This window comes from Lepisma saccharinum, chromosome 10 (genome assembly GCF_977018435.1).
Source record: "Lepisma saccharinum chromosome 10, izLepSacc3.1, whole genome shotgun sequence".
In the NCBI taxonomy this organism is placed as follows: domain Eukaryota; kingdom Metazoa; phylum Arthropoda; class Insecta; order Zygentoma; family Lepismatidae; genus Lepisma; species Lepisma saccharinum.
Window position 1 is genome coordinate 79,691,325 of NC_139238.1, and position 16,713 is coordinate 79,708,037.

Genomic DNA, 16,713 nt, shown 5'->3' on the forward strand with positions numbered 1-16,713 from the left:
CAAGTAAGATCGAAAAATCTGTTCAGAATTGAAGAGATTATTAGCTAAGTTGCTATTCATTTTCTGAACTGTCATGTTACTAATGCGGGAGAAGCAATACACGTATGGTTTGTTACATGAACATATTATTTGAGGTAACAAAATGATTTAGGACACAAGGAATTTATCGAAGTTGATCACCGTGCCAGTAATAATTAATCTATTTTTCATAATGATTTGGGTTGCATGGCGTGACCATTTCGAACACACTAGAATGTCAACCTCCATCCTGTGCAGTACACCCTGGAAACTTGATTCTTTCAGACAACGAGTCCCTGGCGCTTGGAACCACTGTCAAAGTAATAATTCATGAGGGTTTGTATTTTGAGTGTCAGCTTGTGTTTGTTTTCGCCCCTTCGTAACTTTAAATCTAATCACCATTGAACCTTATCGTCGTCATTATCAAAATTAGCAGAAAAATGACTTTAACCTTTAAACAGCCAATGGGTCATATATGCCCCATAGAAAGTATAGGCGAAAACAGCCAATGGGTCATATATGACTCATGGTGCCGATTACAACATTCACGTGCTTTTAGGACCTTCATACTTGTATGTGAGGTTGTAAAGGCTGACAGATGTTGAGATAAGACATTGAAATATCATGTGAAAGAAAACAAACCCCCTCCCCCTTTCTGTAATATGCAAATTAGCTATGCAAATTGTACATATTGCGTCATATTTCAGCCTGTATGAGAACTAGGGACTTGAAACAAGTTCCACTTTGTTGCAACAGGTCTACTCTTTGAAAACAATGAAAAAGTTTGCGCCCTTTTCCCAAAATAATGGGAGAAGAGGGGGCGAACGCTAGAATTTTCATTGAAATTTGTGGACTTCGCCCCTTCCAACCCCGTTTTTCTCACTTGGGGTTTCTGAATTGTACACGGTCGCGTGCTCTGATGTTTTTGCTTTCAAACAAAAGTTATCCGAAGTAGATTGCTCAAATAGTCTCCGAGATATACTAATTTATTCTCTAATATGGAAATTAGCCATTTTTGCCAAAATGCAGGATTGTACATATTGCGTCATATTTCAGCCTGTATGACTAGAGACTTGAAAGAAGTTAAGTTCCCTTTGTTGCAGAAAGTCTATTCTTTGAAAACAATGCAAAAGTTTGTGCCCATTTTCCAAAATAACGGGAGAAGAGGGAGCGAACAGCAGATTATTTTTTCATTGAACTTTGGGGACTTAGCCCCTCCCAACCCCGTTGTTCTCACTTGGGCTTTCTGAATTGTGCACGGTCGCGTGCTCCGATGATTTTGTTTTCAAACAAAAGTTATCCGAAGTAGATTGCTCAAATAGTCTCAGAGATATAACGTTTTTCTGAAATAAGTGTAAAAATTTAAAAATCGCGCGCAAAGGCCGCGGCGAGAGAGGGGTTACTTTCGAAAACCGGCTCGGTTGTTTAAAGGTTAAATATAACAAATCAACCACAACTTACTCTTCCAAAAATGTAGTTGCATTAGTTCATACCTCTTAGAAAGTTGAGATGGTAGTTTCAATTGCACAGCCTTTCATTAGTGGATCAAGGCAGCTAATTCCGTGAACAATGATGTTGTTTTCCGAAAGTCTCAAATATTTGTCTCAGGCAATCACCCTCCTAAAATGGACGCATCTTCTGTGGTGACAAAATGCCACGTTTGGTGCGAGTTCTTTCTGTATATTTTCCCCCAAAGGCATAACGCTGTCGCATTATAATGAAGAGGTTCTGTGTTCGACTCCCCCTCCTCTGGTGGAAGCACAATGCTCACTGGTTCGGACTACACGTTAAACTGTAGGTTTAGTCCCGATTAGCCTTACTGAGCATAAAAGTGGATTTAAAAACAAACTAATAAAATCGTCTTCTGGATACTTCGTGACATAACTTTTTTTTCTTTACTTCAGCTGCATCTACAGATTCTGTTGACATTTTTGGCTGATTCATGTGACAAAATTTATGTGTGGGACGAGGATTTCTAAATAGGATAAGTCACTCATTAGCAATTGAATAATTCTGTAGCTTTTTCCATACATAACTAGTTTATTAAAATTTATTCACTGCAGTATTGTAGTGATTATTGTGAATCCTTCTTATCAGTAGAATGAATATAAAGTTGATATTTCGCATACCATATTGATATTTGAAGATAACAAGTATATAAAAATTGTAATGAAATAAAAAAAAGGGACACTTCTGGAATTTTAATGCCGAGCTAATTAAAAAGTCAAAATAATGTATTGTGTTGCCGGAGGAAGTAACGCTAAGATGATTATTTTATTTGTTTACTTAGAGATTATTTTAACCATACCCAGGCCGGGATTTATATACGTATGTGGAGGCCCGGAGCTGCAGTTCTCAAGTTCAATCTAAATTCTGATCTAATCTTGATCATACCCTGCATAATTTTGAGCCTCCTAAGCTACTAACTGCTTTTATTCATGGAAGTATTAATTTGATCACAGTTTTTGTTTCAATAGCTCTAGTATTTACTTTCACTTTCTAATGACAAAATTGGCTTTTTATGGGTTGATAATATGTGAATATTTACAAGTAAAATATACATGTTATGAACACCAGAATACAGTTATTTATCAAATTATTCACATATCTCCAAGTATATGTACTTATTGAATTTGATTTGGTGGGCAATCGGGTGGGCAAGCGCCCACCCAAAGATTTCTGTGCCCTATGGAATGCTGCACAACAGAAAATAAGCACTTTTGATGTAATAAAGTAGCCTTTTGTGTGAAGCGACAACATTTCTGTGTTTGCGCTTGCCCACCCGTGCCCACCCCTGGCGCCGTCCCTGACACTGACGAAAAAAAGACAACGGCCTATGATCTTTATAGAGACTGCCGACAGTACAAGAAAATATATGCGGCTTCTCTTTCAATGCAGCGGTCTCACTACAATATCTAACATTCGGACGCCGGTTTTGAATAGGGGTGCGGAAGAAAATTAGGGGGTGCGCAAGCACCCCTTCGAGCCTCTGGCGCCCCTGTTGTACATCTAAAGGTGGTATGTGTCATAAACGACACTTGCTTGCCTTAATTAACATGCAATAACTTGTATTTTAGCCAAACTTCAGATTCACTTCAGCAGGCAAATGTAGCAAAGTCTTCGATGCTATCTTTATGGGATGGAAAACTTTTCGATTGTCAAACTGCAGAGTTAGGCTCCAAGCACTCCAAGTTACGCCCTTAACTATATAATGCTATTTTAAACAGAAGAACGTACAAAAACACATGTGCATTAAAAATTATAAAAATCCAATTTTTTGCTAGACACTGGGAAAATGAAAATCACGAATATTCTCCCTCATGTGACTGTTTTTGCCTGTCTTTCTGGAATGAAAAGTACTAATTTCTAGAAACTTTAGGCACCTAGTGCAGAAAACATCAAGAAGTAACCACTTCTAAATACGTTAATTTTGCAAGAAGTAATTTCCTGAAGTAGAGATTGGGACGGAATATCTTGCTTTCCCGATCCTGGCATCGATTTTTCGGCATAACATCCATAGAAAATTCTTATTTAGCTATTCGCTATGTTATCAACACTCGTCAGCAGTTTTACTTCTGAACCTTTACGTTTAAGAGAAATTGCCCGATAAAACACTTAACTCATTCCGATGAGTTGAGCTGTACTGGACATGCTCATTGTAGTTTCCCACTTTCCCTCTAGAGGGTATTATGATATTTGTGCCAGATTCTTCTATTACGTGTAATTTCCCGCGTGAACAGAAGAAGCACTAAATGCCAGCCAGCGTAAATTGACTGGTGGGGGTCTCAACCTCAGATTCATGGTCTCAGCTGAGTGCTTACTTGCTGAGAATGGTGTTATTTTATTATTTGTAAAACTTGGATAAAGTGTTTGAGTGAAACAAGAACATTAAGACTTTAACATGTTTAGAACGAAGAAAGATGTAGACCGCCATGCTCGCGAGGTTCTCAAGAAATATAAGGACGAAAACGAGGTGAGTCAAAATCAACCTAAGAGGTAAGTAGGCTAATACCATGCTTATTCTTAGGAGAAGCCAAATTGAACTAATTTGACAAAATTTATGAAAGAAATTGACATTGGAGGAAGATGCTGTATTTTTCTCAAATCTGCCACACAACTACCTTGAAAATCTAGCAAACGCCGGTTTGATGTTTATTCCTAGAGACAAGGTTACGTTCTGAAACCTATTTTTGTAATCCGTAACTAATTTCGGTGTTGCTTGGAATAATGTGTAGTATATAATCAGTCTATATACGCATTACTCATGATGCAATATTTCGACTTATCGCAATATTTTGCTATAATGGCAGTCTCCACAGTTGTATATTTTGACGCCGGTTTTTTGAAAATGTCCTGGCATTGTGCCATTGTATGAATCCAATAGTCCAGAATTAGGTTTGCAGAGACCAATGCAAAAAGGAAATACTTGAAGATTGGCGATCGTAGTATAGTCTGCAATCTATATACAATATGTATGCGAGTATGTCTATAAGTAGCAATATTTGAATATGTTCCTTTGCTTCTTGAAATATGTCTTGCGACATGTGTCGTAAACTGCGTGAGCTTTGGTTCTATTATTAAATGCGTCGAACGTTACGCTGTGTATCAAAAACTAGCTTCTGTATATTTCTTAGTAAATAAATGTGTGATAAACTGCACGCAAACCAAAGTATGTACGTTGGGAGATTGCGTGTAAAATATATCTGATATATATCTTTGAATATACTGCAAATGCTTTGTGTGTGTGTGTTGCACAGAATGATTAATGATTTTAAGTACACTGAAATCAACACCTGGATTTTTACTGGCATGTTTATTTTAAACCTTACTGGCATAATGTACTCTAGATCAACATGTATGGTGTGGTTAACCATTTTAGGCTCTTAAATCCATAACGGTCATCATGCTCCAATGAACATACTACTTCATATTGATATGTTTTGTTGGGGGAATATCTGCAAGTTCCATTCATCAACTTACTGTCAATCACACAGACAAGTAAATGTCTGTTATATCGGACACACATTTCTAATGCATATTTTCAGTTTCAAATGGTTCGTACTTACCAATTGTGTATTGCGGAACATATTTCAAGGTGCCATTATGCTTTTTACACGAAAATAACTTCGATTTTTCACATTACGAGTAATTCTTTTGGGTCCTTTCTTCCGTTGCGGAACATAGAATATTTCGCGCACAGCTGTGGATCATCACGCGTCGTGCTTGTGTTTTGTCGATTTGGAGTGGGCATGCAGTGTTGCAACCTTCTTAACCGAAAAATACCTACTTTCGTGTTCATTATGTCATCACAAACCATAGACGGATAGCTCCAAAAACCATTCCCGATAGCCCCAAAAACCATTCACGTTAGCCCCATGAACCATTTCCGGCAAGGTTAGGTTAGGTAAGCATAGTTAAAAAAAATTATGGTAAAAAAAAGGCACGTTTGGACACACTTCTTGCTCTCGCGTGACTTTCGACACTCGTGCCATCTGCAAGTTTATAACGGAAACAACGGCATAATGTTGTCGCTTCGCACAAAAGGCTACTTTATTACATCAAAAGTGCTTATTTTCTGTTGTGCAGCATTCCATAGTGACAAAATACCTCCACGAAGTTTGATAAATGCAACAGAAACCCATTTCCGTAAGTAGTTTCTCCTGTAAATTTGAAGAAAAATGTCTCCGATATAACAGACATTTGCCAATACTGTTACATGATTCTAACTGTTAATTATTTTTGAAGAAACGAATGTGCATATTTTAAAAGACAGTGACTATTTTCACCAGGTGGTGAGTATAGCATGAGGGCTATTTTCACCTGGTGCTAGCAAAAGTAATTACCCGAATGATACTATAACATTGTCCCTTATCTTACTTTGTTATATTAATTGGTAACATTGCTGGGCAAATCTTCGAAAGCGTTCCAACACCTCTCACTCGTTTATTTGGTCATTTTTAACATTCATAGTTACCTATTCTGCATTGCGAAAGATTCTTCAAGGTGCTATTTTGTTTTTTTCATGAAAAAGTTCAATTTTTGACAGGAGTAATTATTAAACCATTGACGATAGCCCCATGAAACATCATGGGGACGAGGTATACCTACAAGGTTAGGTTAGGTTAGGCCTGTTAGGTTAGGTTCCATTAGCACTCATTTCGTTCAATTTAGCATATACAGACAATATCGGTTTTTCTCGATGAAAGAGAATACCAACAAGAACTTCTAAATGCTACAGAAACTAATTTCGGTAAGTAGTTTTTTTGTATAAAAGTAAGAAATCCATTGGGACGTTATCGAAGTTTTACCCATTTCTGAACTTACTACTAAGGAGTTATTTTAAATGAAAAGTGGGCTAATAATATAGGGAGTAACTTCTACTGTTACCAGGTGGTGAGAATAGCAAAAAGTGCTTAAGACCAGAAACTACATAATCAGCTGTTGGCAAGTATTTACAGAAGTAATTTTAATGCTAAACCTGACCTGCCTAACCTAATGATGAAGGCATTTAGGAACGTAATACCCCTTCATACTTGTGTCATGTGTATTTTCCAAACTCCATGGCGTGCAGAAAAAAGTACCAGTCTCCTGCATGAAAATAAATGCACACCGATGTAAGCAGTAAGCTTGATACACATACAACTAAAGAATAGTACGCACATTCCTGTAGCATGCCAGACCAGGTTGTAGATCATGAACATGTGCAGCTTAAAATCTGGTGAAAATAGCTCAAAAGCTACCTTCACCTTGGTGAAGATAGTCACTCCCATTTTAAAAACTCTGAAAGTAATTTTGCAGCAGCGTACATTTCCACTAAAACTTTTTACAACATTAAAGGCTACACCGTAGAAAATTGACCACTGCTTTTTATCGTATTTCTGTACATTCATTTTAAGGCAAAAATGAGACTTTCGAAGATGAGTCTTCCATGCGAAATCACCCAGAACAGGTTCCTTCATAGTCATGGATTTGCTTCCAATATTTTTTACTGATAGATACTTGGTCCAATATGACAAATTTGTAATATTAGACTTATCCAACAGATATGTTGAAAGTTACAATTTTTTTTAAAATTGGAAGAATTTCAGAAATTGGGTGGACGAACAAACACACCATGTGACGCAAAACGTGTCGTATCTTGGAAAATATGTGGAGTATTGTGATGATTAAGTATTGATGGAGCTAACAGAAAATAACCATGTGACCACTCTTACCTGCTCAGAAAGTAGAAAAATCTTTAAACAAAGTAATTTGTTGTGATGAAATGGACACTCAACTGCAGGTAATTGTTTGATAGGGAATCCCAGGTTTTACCACAATGAAAATTGTTACACAGGATAATCAATACATGTCTTAACATAATATTAACAAATCAGAGAAGTAATAATTTTCATAGTAAGTTTCAGTATTAGGTACATGAACCAATGTTTCCACTGCAATACAGCTTTAATTTTGACAAATGGCCCTGAAACACTTACAATTTACCAATAATGTGAGTACGCATAATATATTGTTAGAAATGTTGAATAAGTGGGAGAAGCGTTATTTTGAAATTGTACTAAGCCCGGAATTTTTGTCCAGAATGCATAGGGCATAGTCCATACTGAATGGTTCAGCGTTGGTTGCTTGACCATTTTTAAAATTTTCAATATTTTTTGTTCTAACCCCTATGCAGGGGTAGTTCATGGCAGGCATTTTTTTTTAAAAAACTTGACTTTCTTTAAAAATGGTGACCATTTCTTGTTTCATGACTGGGTATTTTTGGCCTTTTCAGGCATGTGAAAATTATGATTACTTGGCTAAGAAAAGCAGGATGACCTTGTGTTGCCTTGCTTCATATTCCGGCCGTTTGTCACGTAATGCTCGATGTAAATTGATCATTTGCTGTTGGTAGCGATCTGCGTTAACGGTTTCACCGGGTTTTAGCTTGCAATTTGTTGTCTTTGAAATTTTTCGGAGGTTTCCCACATTCCTCGTTTCGCAAGTCAAAATCTCCACTTTTGAATTTCTTGAACCACTCGAAACACTGGTTTTCCCGAGAGCATGTTCGCCGTAAGCTTTGACGAGCATTCGATGCGATTCTGCGGCGGTTTTCTTCAAATGATAACAGAACATCAATGCTGTCCGCAAATCGTAGTTCGTAGGCACAAAACTCGACATGTTCCGGGTGTGCAACACCTTCCTCTGTCTGGCACTCGGGTTACTGTGTTCCGATATAACGTCCTCGGGAGTGGCGGGCAGCAGCTGGGGCTGCTTACGCGATCTTTCGCGCCCCCCACTGCTGGCTAGCACCATTTATCGGCCAATTCCGGTTTCATACTTCTACACCTGGTACATACAAAGTTTTGGCAAAAAATATTTGAGCTCAGCTACTAGTTTCCTCTGTAAGTTATTGCTCTTTGAATTTTTTTTGGCAACATTATAGTATAGGGGTGATGGATTTCTTCAAATTTACAGGAGAAAGTACTTACGGAAATAATTTTCTGTAGCGTTATGGAAGTTCGTTAATGTAGTTTTGATCCATTTTAATGCGAATACATGTTGTTTTCTGCGAAAATCTCTGTCCGACATGCTGTTTCTGCTGCCGCCATTTCCTTTCTGCATGAGAGCACAATGTTCCGTGTGTTAAGATGATGTAACACCGTAGTCAGTGTTTCAAACTCGGCGTGTTTTCACTAAAACATGACGTTTTGAGTTTTTTTTTAAACTATGCTTGCCTAACCTAACCTTACGGAAAATGGTTTTTGGGGCTAACGTGAATGGTTTGTGGGGCTAATGTCAATGGTTTGCGAGGTATTAGCATAATTTCAAATCCGGGCACGATAGTAGGTATTTTCCGGTGAACGAGGTTGCAACACTGCATAAATCGACAAAACACTCGCACACTGAACCAGTACGCTATCGCCGCCAAATTGTGTTACAGAATCGAAATAACAAGTAACAGTAAGTACTCGTAAATGTAAGAAATAGACATTATCTTAGTTAGAAATGCATTATTTCACCTTAGGAAATGTTCCGCATTCCAAAATAGCACATTAGAAATGTAAAAAAGTGCAAAATATATGATTTATAGATGTCACCCCCATACTATAATAGTACCTTTTTTTTTCTTTTTCAAAATTTGAACCTTTCAGATGTAAAAAAATGATATTTACAGCATGAAGTGTACTCTGAGAAGTACCTGTAAAAAAATTCGAGGTTGATATTCATTGGATAACAAAGTTCCAACAATGGGAAGTTTGTCAAAATCCTTCAAATTTGTTTTTAGTTACAAAGAAATATTTAATTTTTAATAATAGTGCCTCTCCGGCTACCACTGCTGTGTAATTAAGCAGTCCCAGGTTCGATACTCAGTGGAAGCACATAGTGGTTTGGATCCAACTTTAAATTGTAGGTCCAGTCCCATAGCCATTACTGTGCATAAAGTGAACTTTAAGCACCAACTCAATTACTTTTTAATTAACTATCATGTAATTATAATTATTCTATTTATTAATTACATAATGCAAATGGAATAGTAAATCCATTAGTGGCTATTATGAATGAAAAGGTGAGGTTTGGCTGAACAGTTATGCTTACTCAACCAAGATTGTATTGTACCCTGTGGTTTTCTTCTAATTGCATCCCAGACTGATCCTGAATGGACTGTTAAGTGAACAATTTCAATGCTGACTGTTTTATAGGGTTGGTCCGTGTGGGCCCAGTCAAGTTTTCCTCACGTAGGTTTTTCCAAAAACCCAGTCAATTTTTTTCCCTTGTAAAGTTCTATAATTGTCAAGTTTGAGAAAACTTGTAACATAAAGACTTAGTTGAGCTTATAATACTCAAAATTATTAATGCAGTCACACTTGGTTTTTTCCTTCTAACAGAACTTATAAAAGCATAATGCAAGAAACGAAAAATAAGGAAGTGTCAGAAATTTTTAGACAAAATGTTTGCATTCAATGATGCAGTATAGTTTATCAAAGCTTATAATTTTGAAATGTGTTAGCATTTTGGGTATCAGACAGGGGAAACCATAGTAGCACATCATAGTTTCACCTGTGACGATCAATTAATACAATAAATTTTTTGCTTGCATAAAGTAGTACAAGGGAGAATTTAATTTCTCAAAATGCAGTTTATGTGCAAATATTTTTCATGTTCTGTTTTCTTCACAATATGATGCACTGATAAGGTGCCGCCCCTCTACTCTGTTCCCATAAAAGCTTCAGTGCATTGATTGAACGTAATGGGTTGCTTGCCTATGTAGGATAAATATCATGATGATGAGCTCTATACCCATGTAAGCTGTACACTCTCATAATCTATTATTTTTTTTAAAGGGGGTATGGGGTACTGAAAGTAAATACAGTATATACTGTTCCGCAACACACCACTCTTACTGGGTTGCTTCTGGCAGGAAAAACCCAAATAAACAACTAAATAGGCTTGTAGTCCTGGGTTTCCATCCTGTTCCTCACCAGAGCACTCCAAACCAAAGAATCAAGTCACAGGCAAGATCACACGGAATTTTCTCTGAAGGGTAATTGCTGAAAGTCACAGTAATTGGCTTTATACATTTATTTACAACAAACAAGGCTTTGATTTTTCCATTAGTTCTCTATTTTACATTATTTACATATTCTCTAATTTGAGCCCCATGGCGGAACTGCCACAGGATGCTTTCTTACTGGAGGAGGCCACTGAAGTCCCTAAAATCACTCTCCCTCCGGCTATCAGTTTCACACACACTGTCTCGTCCTCTGTCAGAGGCGCCATATGTATACTAACCCCCTCGTTGCATGGGGGGAGGGCTGAGTGTTCAAATCCTATTGGATCTTTCAAACTACACTCTTACGAACCATGGAAGAAACCCAAGAATACAGATTCTTCACAATTACAATAACTAACTCTAATTCAGATCTGGCCAGATCACACACACAATTATGAAATAATAGTACTCTTAATTAATTTCTTATAATTGTACACGTAAAAACAAATACCGTTTGTAACAATACATATGCTTGTATATCTTGATCAATTTTGACATTTTCAAATATTTTTGCAGAATTTTGAGCTTTGTGCATGAAACTTACAGGAGCATTATACCATTACTCGCACTTTAATTTGACAGTGAAATTTTCAAAATATGATGCATGATTTAGGAGGAGTATTGGTGGGGTAGATGGGCAAAGAACAAGTCATCTATTTGGTGACCACGATAACTCCTGTAAATTTAGAATCATTTAGGTATTATTTCTGCAGCTAGAAAACTTGATAGACTGCAATGGTATTACATGTTGTGAAAATGGACAATGTGTTTCAAGATGATGGATGATAAACTGTTTTTCCTGAAATTGCATGCTCTTTTTCCCCCTCAAAATTGTCTAGAATGCATTTTTGGAGTATAAGGAACTAAACTCAGTCATTGTAGAGAATTCGTCGATCTGCAATTTTGAAGTAACATTTTTAAAATTATATTTCATAGTTTAGGAGAGGGATAGTGACAAGATCACAAACATACATTTTCCCACTTGAAGGATTGGTGTCATATTGTATTTGAGGAAAATTTTGTCACCATGCTTGAAGATGGTGGACAACAGCCAGATTTAACATGCCTTGCGAAACCTTTTAAATTATGCTAATATTTGACCAGGTTACTTTCAAATCTCTGCCTAAACTACATTTTTGGAGATTAAGAAAAGAGAGACTTAAGAAATTTAGGGCATCCCTTAAGTTATAGTTTGACAATAAAGGTTATAAAATGTTGTCCATGTTTGGGGAATGTTGGTTGCCAATTTGGGGTCACTAACATTTTGATCATGGGAACTGCCATTTTCATAGCAGCTAGATATTTTGGAAGACAGATAGGGCATTCAGTTTGGACAAAATCAGCAAATACTATTAAATATGGCAGACCTATAATTTGGCAAGGTTAATACACTGAGGACATATTTATGCCTGAAAGAATTTTGGAAAATCACAAGAACAAAATATAGGCTATTGAAGCAGATTTAAAGTCCTTTATCTTGTGTTGTACATTATTATTGCACTAATTAATGGCCTATGGTGGCTTATAAGGAAATGAATGAACGAGACAAAAAATGTGTGTGCAGCTGTAGCAGAATTCATTCCAACATTGGCACACCACTGGATTCACAAGATAGCGGTTGGCCAGAATTAAAGTTACCCAACTCAGAGACCTCTGTAGTCTGTTTGAGGCATTGTAGAACTCTGGAATTTGGTGAATCCACGATGCAGACCATGGGGAAGAGGATGGCAATAAAAAAATTCAATTTTCTACTACCATGTTGAAATGTGGTGCTGTAATAATGAATATTAAAAAACATAAGTCAGGTGTACAAATCTTTATTGTTGGTTTCTGCCAGTACAGCAGTGTTCAATATGCATGCCAGAAGTGTGAATGACCTGTTGGAAGCGTATCACAGCATGATCAACAGGTGCAAGAAGCATGTCCATAGAAATGGTAGCAACATGCTGGTTTATGCTTGCTTTCAGGTCAGGCAGCGTCTGTACACATTCCTGGTATGCACGATCTTTCAGGTATCCTCATAGCCAGAAATCCATGGAGTCAAGTCCAGCAAACGGGAAAGACAAGCATCGGGGAAACCCTTTGAGATGACACGATCAGGGCCAAACTTGTCCCGAAGAAGTTCAGTCACTTGTTTACCAATATGCGGGGCTGCTCCATCTTGCATGAAGATTGTGGTTGCTAAACATCCTCGTTCTTGCAAGACAGGAACCACATGCTGTGTAAGGAGTTGAGCGTAACGTGCACTCGTAATGGAAAATCGGACTGGGCCTTGCGGTGTTTGCTCCTCGTAGAAAAACGGACCCTGAATGAAATCATCAATGAAACCACACCAGACAGTGACGTAATCAGAATGCAATTGTTGTTGCTGCAACACACAGGACAGCGAGGCACCCCATATGTGACAGTTCTGTGTGTTTACCGCCCCATCGAGGGTGAAGTGTCATCTGACCTCGCCAGAAATCGAAGAGCAAAATCGACACATAGAGGTGGATCTTGCGCCTTTAACTGATGAACCACATGGATCTTATAGGGATACCACTGTAAAATTGACCGTAGCACTTTGTGAACCGTCGCCTATGCAGGGACAATGAACGTGCCACAGCTCGCGCACTAGTTGCAGAACAAGAGGCTCTATCCGCCACTGCAACAGTCACTTCGGTGACAACTTCTTCTGCAATCGGCCGGCAACCCCTTCCTGCTGCAACACCCAGATCTCCAGTCTCTTCAAATTTCTTCATCTTTCTTAACCCATGCATCCTCATAGGCCCCTTTCGAAGTCCTTTCACATGACTATAACCTCGCAGTGCAGCTGCACTATTACTACCGTTCTGATAAAACAACTTCACCAGCAATGCACGTTCTTTCTTATTTAATGGCATGGTGATCACTTCTGAACTTTTGTTCAACACTTAACGTTAAGTGATTTAGCAGAGTTATTAATTAGAAAGACATTTGTTAGTGGCTGGAAGTTGCAAGAAAATAATCTCTCGTTTATTGCAAGCTTGCAAGGTAAAGGCAAATCCATAACCAATTGGAGCAGTTTACGTCATTATTACAACCCATCATGGAAGTACTGTGCCACATTTCAACCTGGTGGCGTAAAATTGAACTATTTTTTTTATCGCCATTCTCTTCCCCGAGGTCTGCATACTGGATTCACCAAATTTCAGAGTTCTACGATGCCTCAAACAGGCTACAGAGGGCTCTGAGTTGGGTAACTTTAATTCTGGCCACCCGGCATTTTGTTTCATAAATTAAAGCACAGAATGAAATATGCACTAAAAATGTGTTGCACCTTGGCAAGAATATACTCTTTATTTTATCACAGGTAGGGTCTGTACTTCCACAAATGACAGGTTTCGTGACAAGGTGAAAAACCAATGGATCACTGTAGAACATACTTACATTTGAGTATTGTTGCAGGGGGAGAAGTGGAGCAGATTTGATTGATAAAATTAAAAATCTCACTGTGACAAAGTTACTTTATAACAAGTGTGCTTTTTCTGGGAAGAATGGTTCCCGGTAATATTCCGGTATATTTCTCTCACCTATAATAAGGTGCTTGTTTATAGTACCATTTTCTACCCCCACAAGTGTATGCTAAGCTGGGTTCGAATCCTGGGTAGATATATGTGTGACCTATCACATACTTCATCTAATCATTGTTAATCTCTTCGATGTGATTAACCTAGAGATGGAGAAAGTGTCATAATAAAATAAGAAAGTAACGATGTGCATAATCTTGGGTTATGGGTTAAAAAATTGCAGCCATATTTAGTCAATATGTTGTCCTTAAATGACCTTGAAACCAGGAGGAGGTCGAGCTGTAAGAAGACCAAGACTAAGATAGTTGAATGACGTAGAGGATGATTTGAAAACTGTAGCTGTACGAGCGTGGAAAAAGAAAGCACTTGACAGAAGAGAATGGTTGGCAGTTCTGAGGAAGCCTAAGACTAAACTATAAGGGCCGTTCCCAATTATTTTGCCAAGATTTCACAACTAAAGGATACTTTTCTCACCATTCTTCTTCCAACTCACGCAAATAATTCTCGGCAATTTCTCTACTAGCAGCATGGTATATTTTTTTCAGATCATTCATGAAAACTTTTACATCTTTGGTCGATACAGATTTTAGAGAATTTCTTATCTGGTGAAGATCATCCTCCTCCCTTGACCTGCCCATAGTAAAAATAAAATAACCCACCTTAAAGCTTGTCGCCCACTGAGAGGCTGGAAACTCTATGTCCATTTGCCTTTCTGAGGTTACTCCACCCGTGTAACGTGCTGCCATGTGCCGAACCAAGAGCTGTGATTGTGGTGCACATGTTTTCAAGATTATCTCGAGGTGAGATGAAGACTTGTTGTTTGCTGTTGCACTTCTTTCTGGATCATTCCATACCATTTAGATAATTTTTAATTAATTTGTCCCCTCACCATTTTTAATGATATTTATAGTTTGACCACTTATTTCGACATCTTTCAAGCGTTCAAAACCAACATTCAGGCTAGCGTTTGGATCTTGCAGCCATTTTTAATCAGTGGTGTGCTGTGATTTTAGCATTTTCAGACCTTCACACAAATCGCTGTAACATCTGTTCTATAATTCCAAATGTAATGATTCATAAAACTATTTTCCTTAAATAAATGCCCTTTCTTGTTTGTTTATTATCATTTTTGCTTCCAGATGAGTAGTTTCCATGCTATACTACAATAAATCAGATAGTAATATAATTAAGCCTTGCTTCCATATTAAAAACACTAAGTTGCTGATCAAGACAGTTTATTAAGATAAAAAACAATTAACAGGTAAGGTTTCAACCCTGTATCAGGGTCTTCCTCAGACGAAGAACTGAACCAAAATGATGAAATATAATACACACAGAAAGATTACATACACATAGCAGGGTCACTAGCCACACAACAACAAATCAAGCTGACAGTCCTTATCTAGGAAGATTTCTCCAAAGGAATTAAACATATCACCTCCTGACAGTTTTTGACTAATGGGTCTACTACACTGACAGGTGATTGACAGGTCAAGATTAGCAAGTGTCTAGAACCTCCTGTTTATCACTCACCCACCCCTCTTGCCTTTTTGGATATGGATGAATACCTCCTCCTCTGGTCTTCTTTCTTCCTTGTTCATACTTCTTTTTCCTTCATTCCTTTTCTTCACCCTTTCAACTTTCTCTAACACACTCTTCCATTCCTTGTTTATCTTGAGTCCTCCATTCCAATTCATGATGTCTTCTCCTTTCTTTTCTATTTCTTTGGCCTCCTTCCATTTTCTCACTAGTTCTCTCTTCTCTTTTCCTATTCGCCTAGCTGAATCCCATTGAACTTCATGTCCCGTTTCTCTAGTGTGTTTGAATATGGCATTCCTGTCTCTCTTCAATCTCGCATCATCCATGTGATGCTTTAACCTGTCTTTAAGTCTCTTCTTCGTTTCCCCTATATATACACTTTCACATCCTCTGCACTTCACCTCGTAGATAACCCCTTCCTCTTCTTCCTCTCTCTTCTTCTTGCTGGCTATACTTAAAATAGTGCATCCTTCCTTCCTGTAAGTTCTTATACCAACTTTCCTCAGCACTTTGCATATCTTTTCTGTGGCATCGCCCATACTTCTTATACCAAACCATCTCTCTTTTTCTTTTTGGATCGCCCCTCTCTGCTGAACCTTCCCTCTCTCTCTTCTTCAGGCTTTAGGGAGGGAGAGAGAGAAAAAGTTTTCTTCCTCCTCTTCAGAGAGAGAGAGAGAGAAGGGGACGAGAAGGACTGGGGCACAGGGGTTGGGCGTCCCTGGAGGATGCTCTCTCTCCTCCTTCTCTTCCAGTCCTCTCTCTTTTATCTCTTTCCTTCTTCTGTTGATGTTGTGTCTGTCTTTCTTTTCATAGCCAGTCACTTCTAGTTGTTCCCACAGGCTATTAATCTTGGTTTCTTCTTCCCCTTTCTCTGTGCATATCTTCTTTATTCGGTCTTCCATGTTCCTTATAAAATTACGTTTAGTTCCATCACCCACATCACTTCTTTTGTGGCAGAACACTCCTGCCGAACACTTCTTTTGATATCATGTAGCCACAATCCCCATTCCTCTCTTTTTCATCTCAATATCCAAGAAATTTAATGTTCCTTCCTGTTCCGTTTCGAGCTCAAGG

General features: G+C 38.0%; 1 protein-coding gene across 2 annotated transcripts in view; it reads left to right on the plus strand.

The window, feature by feature from the left end:
• The first annotated feature begins 3,755 nt into the window (after window positions 1-3,755).
• The window catches only part of LOC145993972 (E3 SUMO-protein ligase RanBP2-like), a 158,561-nt gene continuing 145,603 nt past the window's right edge, over window positions 3,756-16,713 (plus strand). For both annotated transcript variants that reach the window (XM_083129994.1, XM_083129995.1), the window contains exon 1: window positions 3,756-3,991. In XM_083129994.1, the coding sequence (XP_082986120.1) occupies window positions 3,920-3,991 (72 nt within the window). In that variant the 5' untranslated portion in view covers window positions 3,756-3,919. The remainder of the gene's footprint in view (window positions 3,992-16,713) is intronic.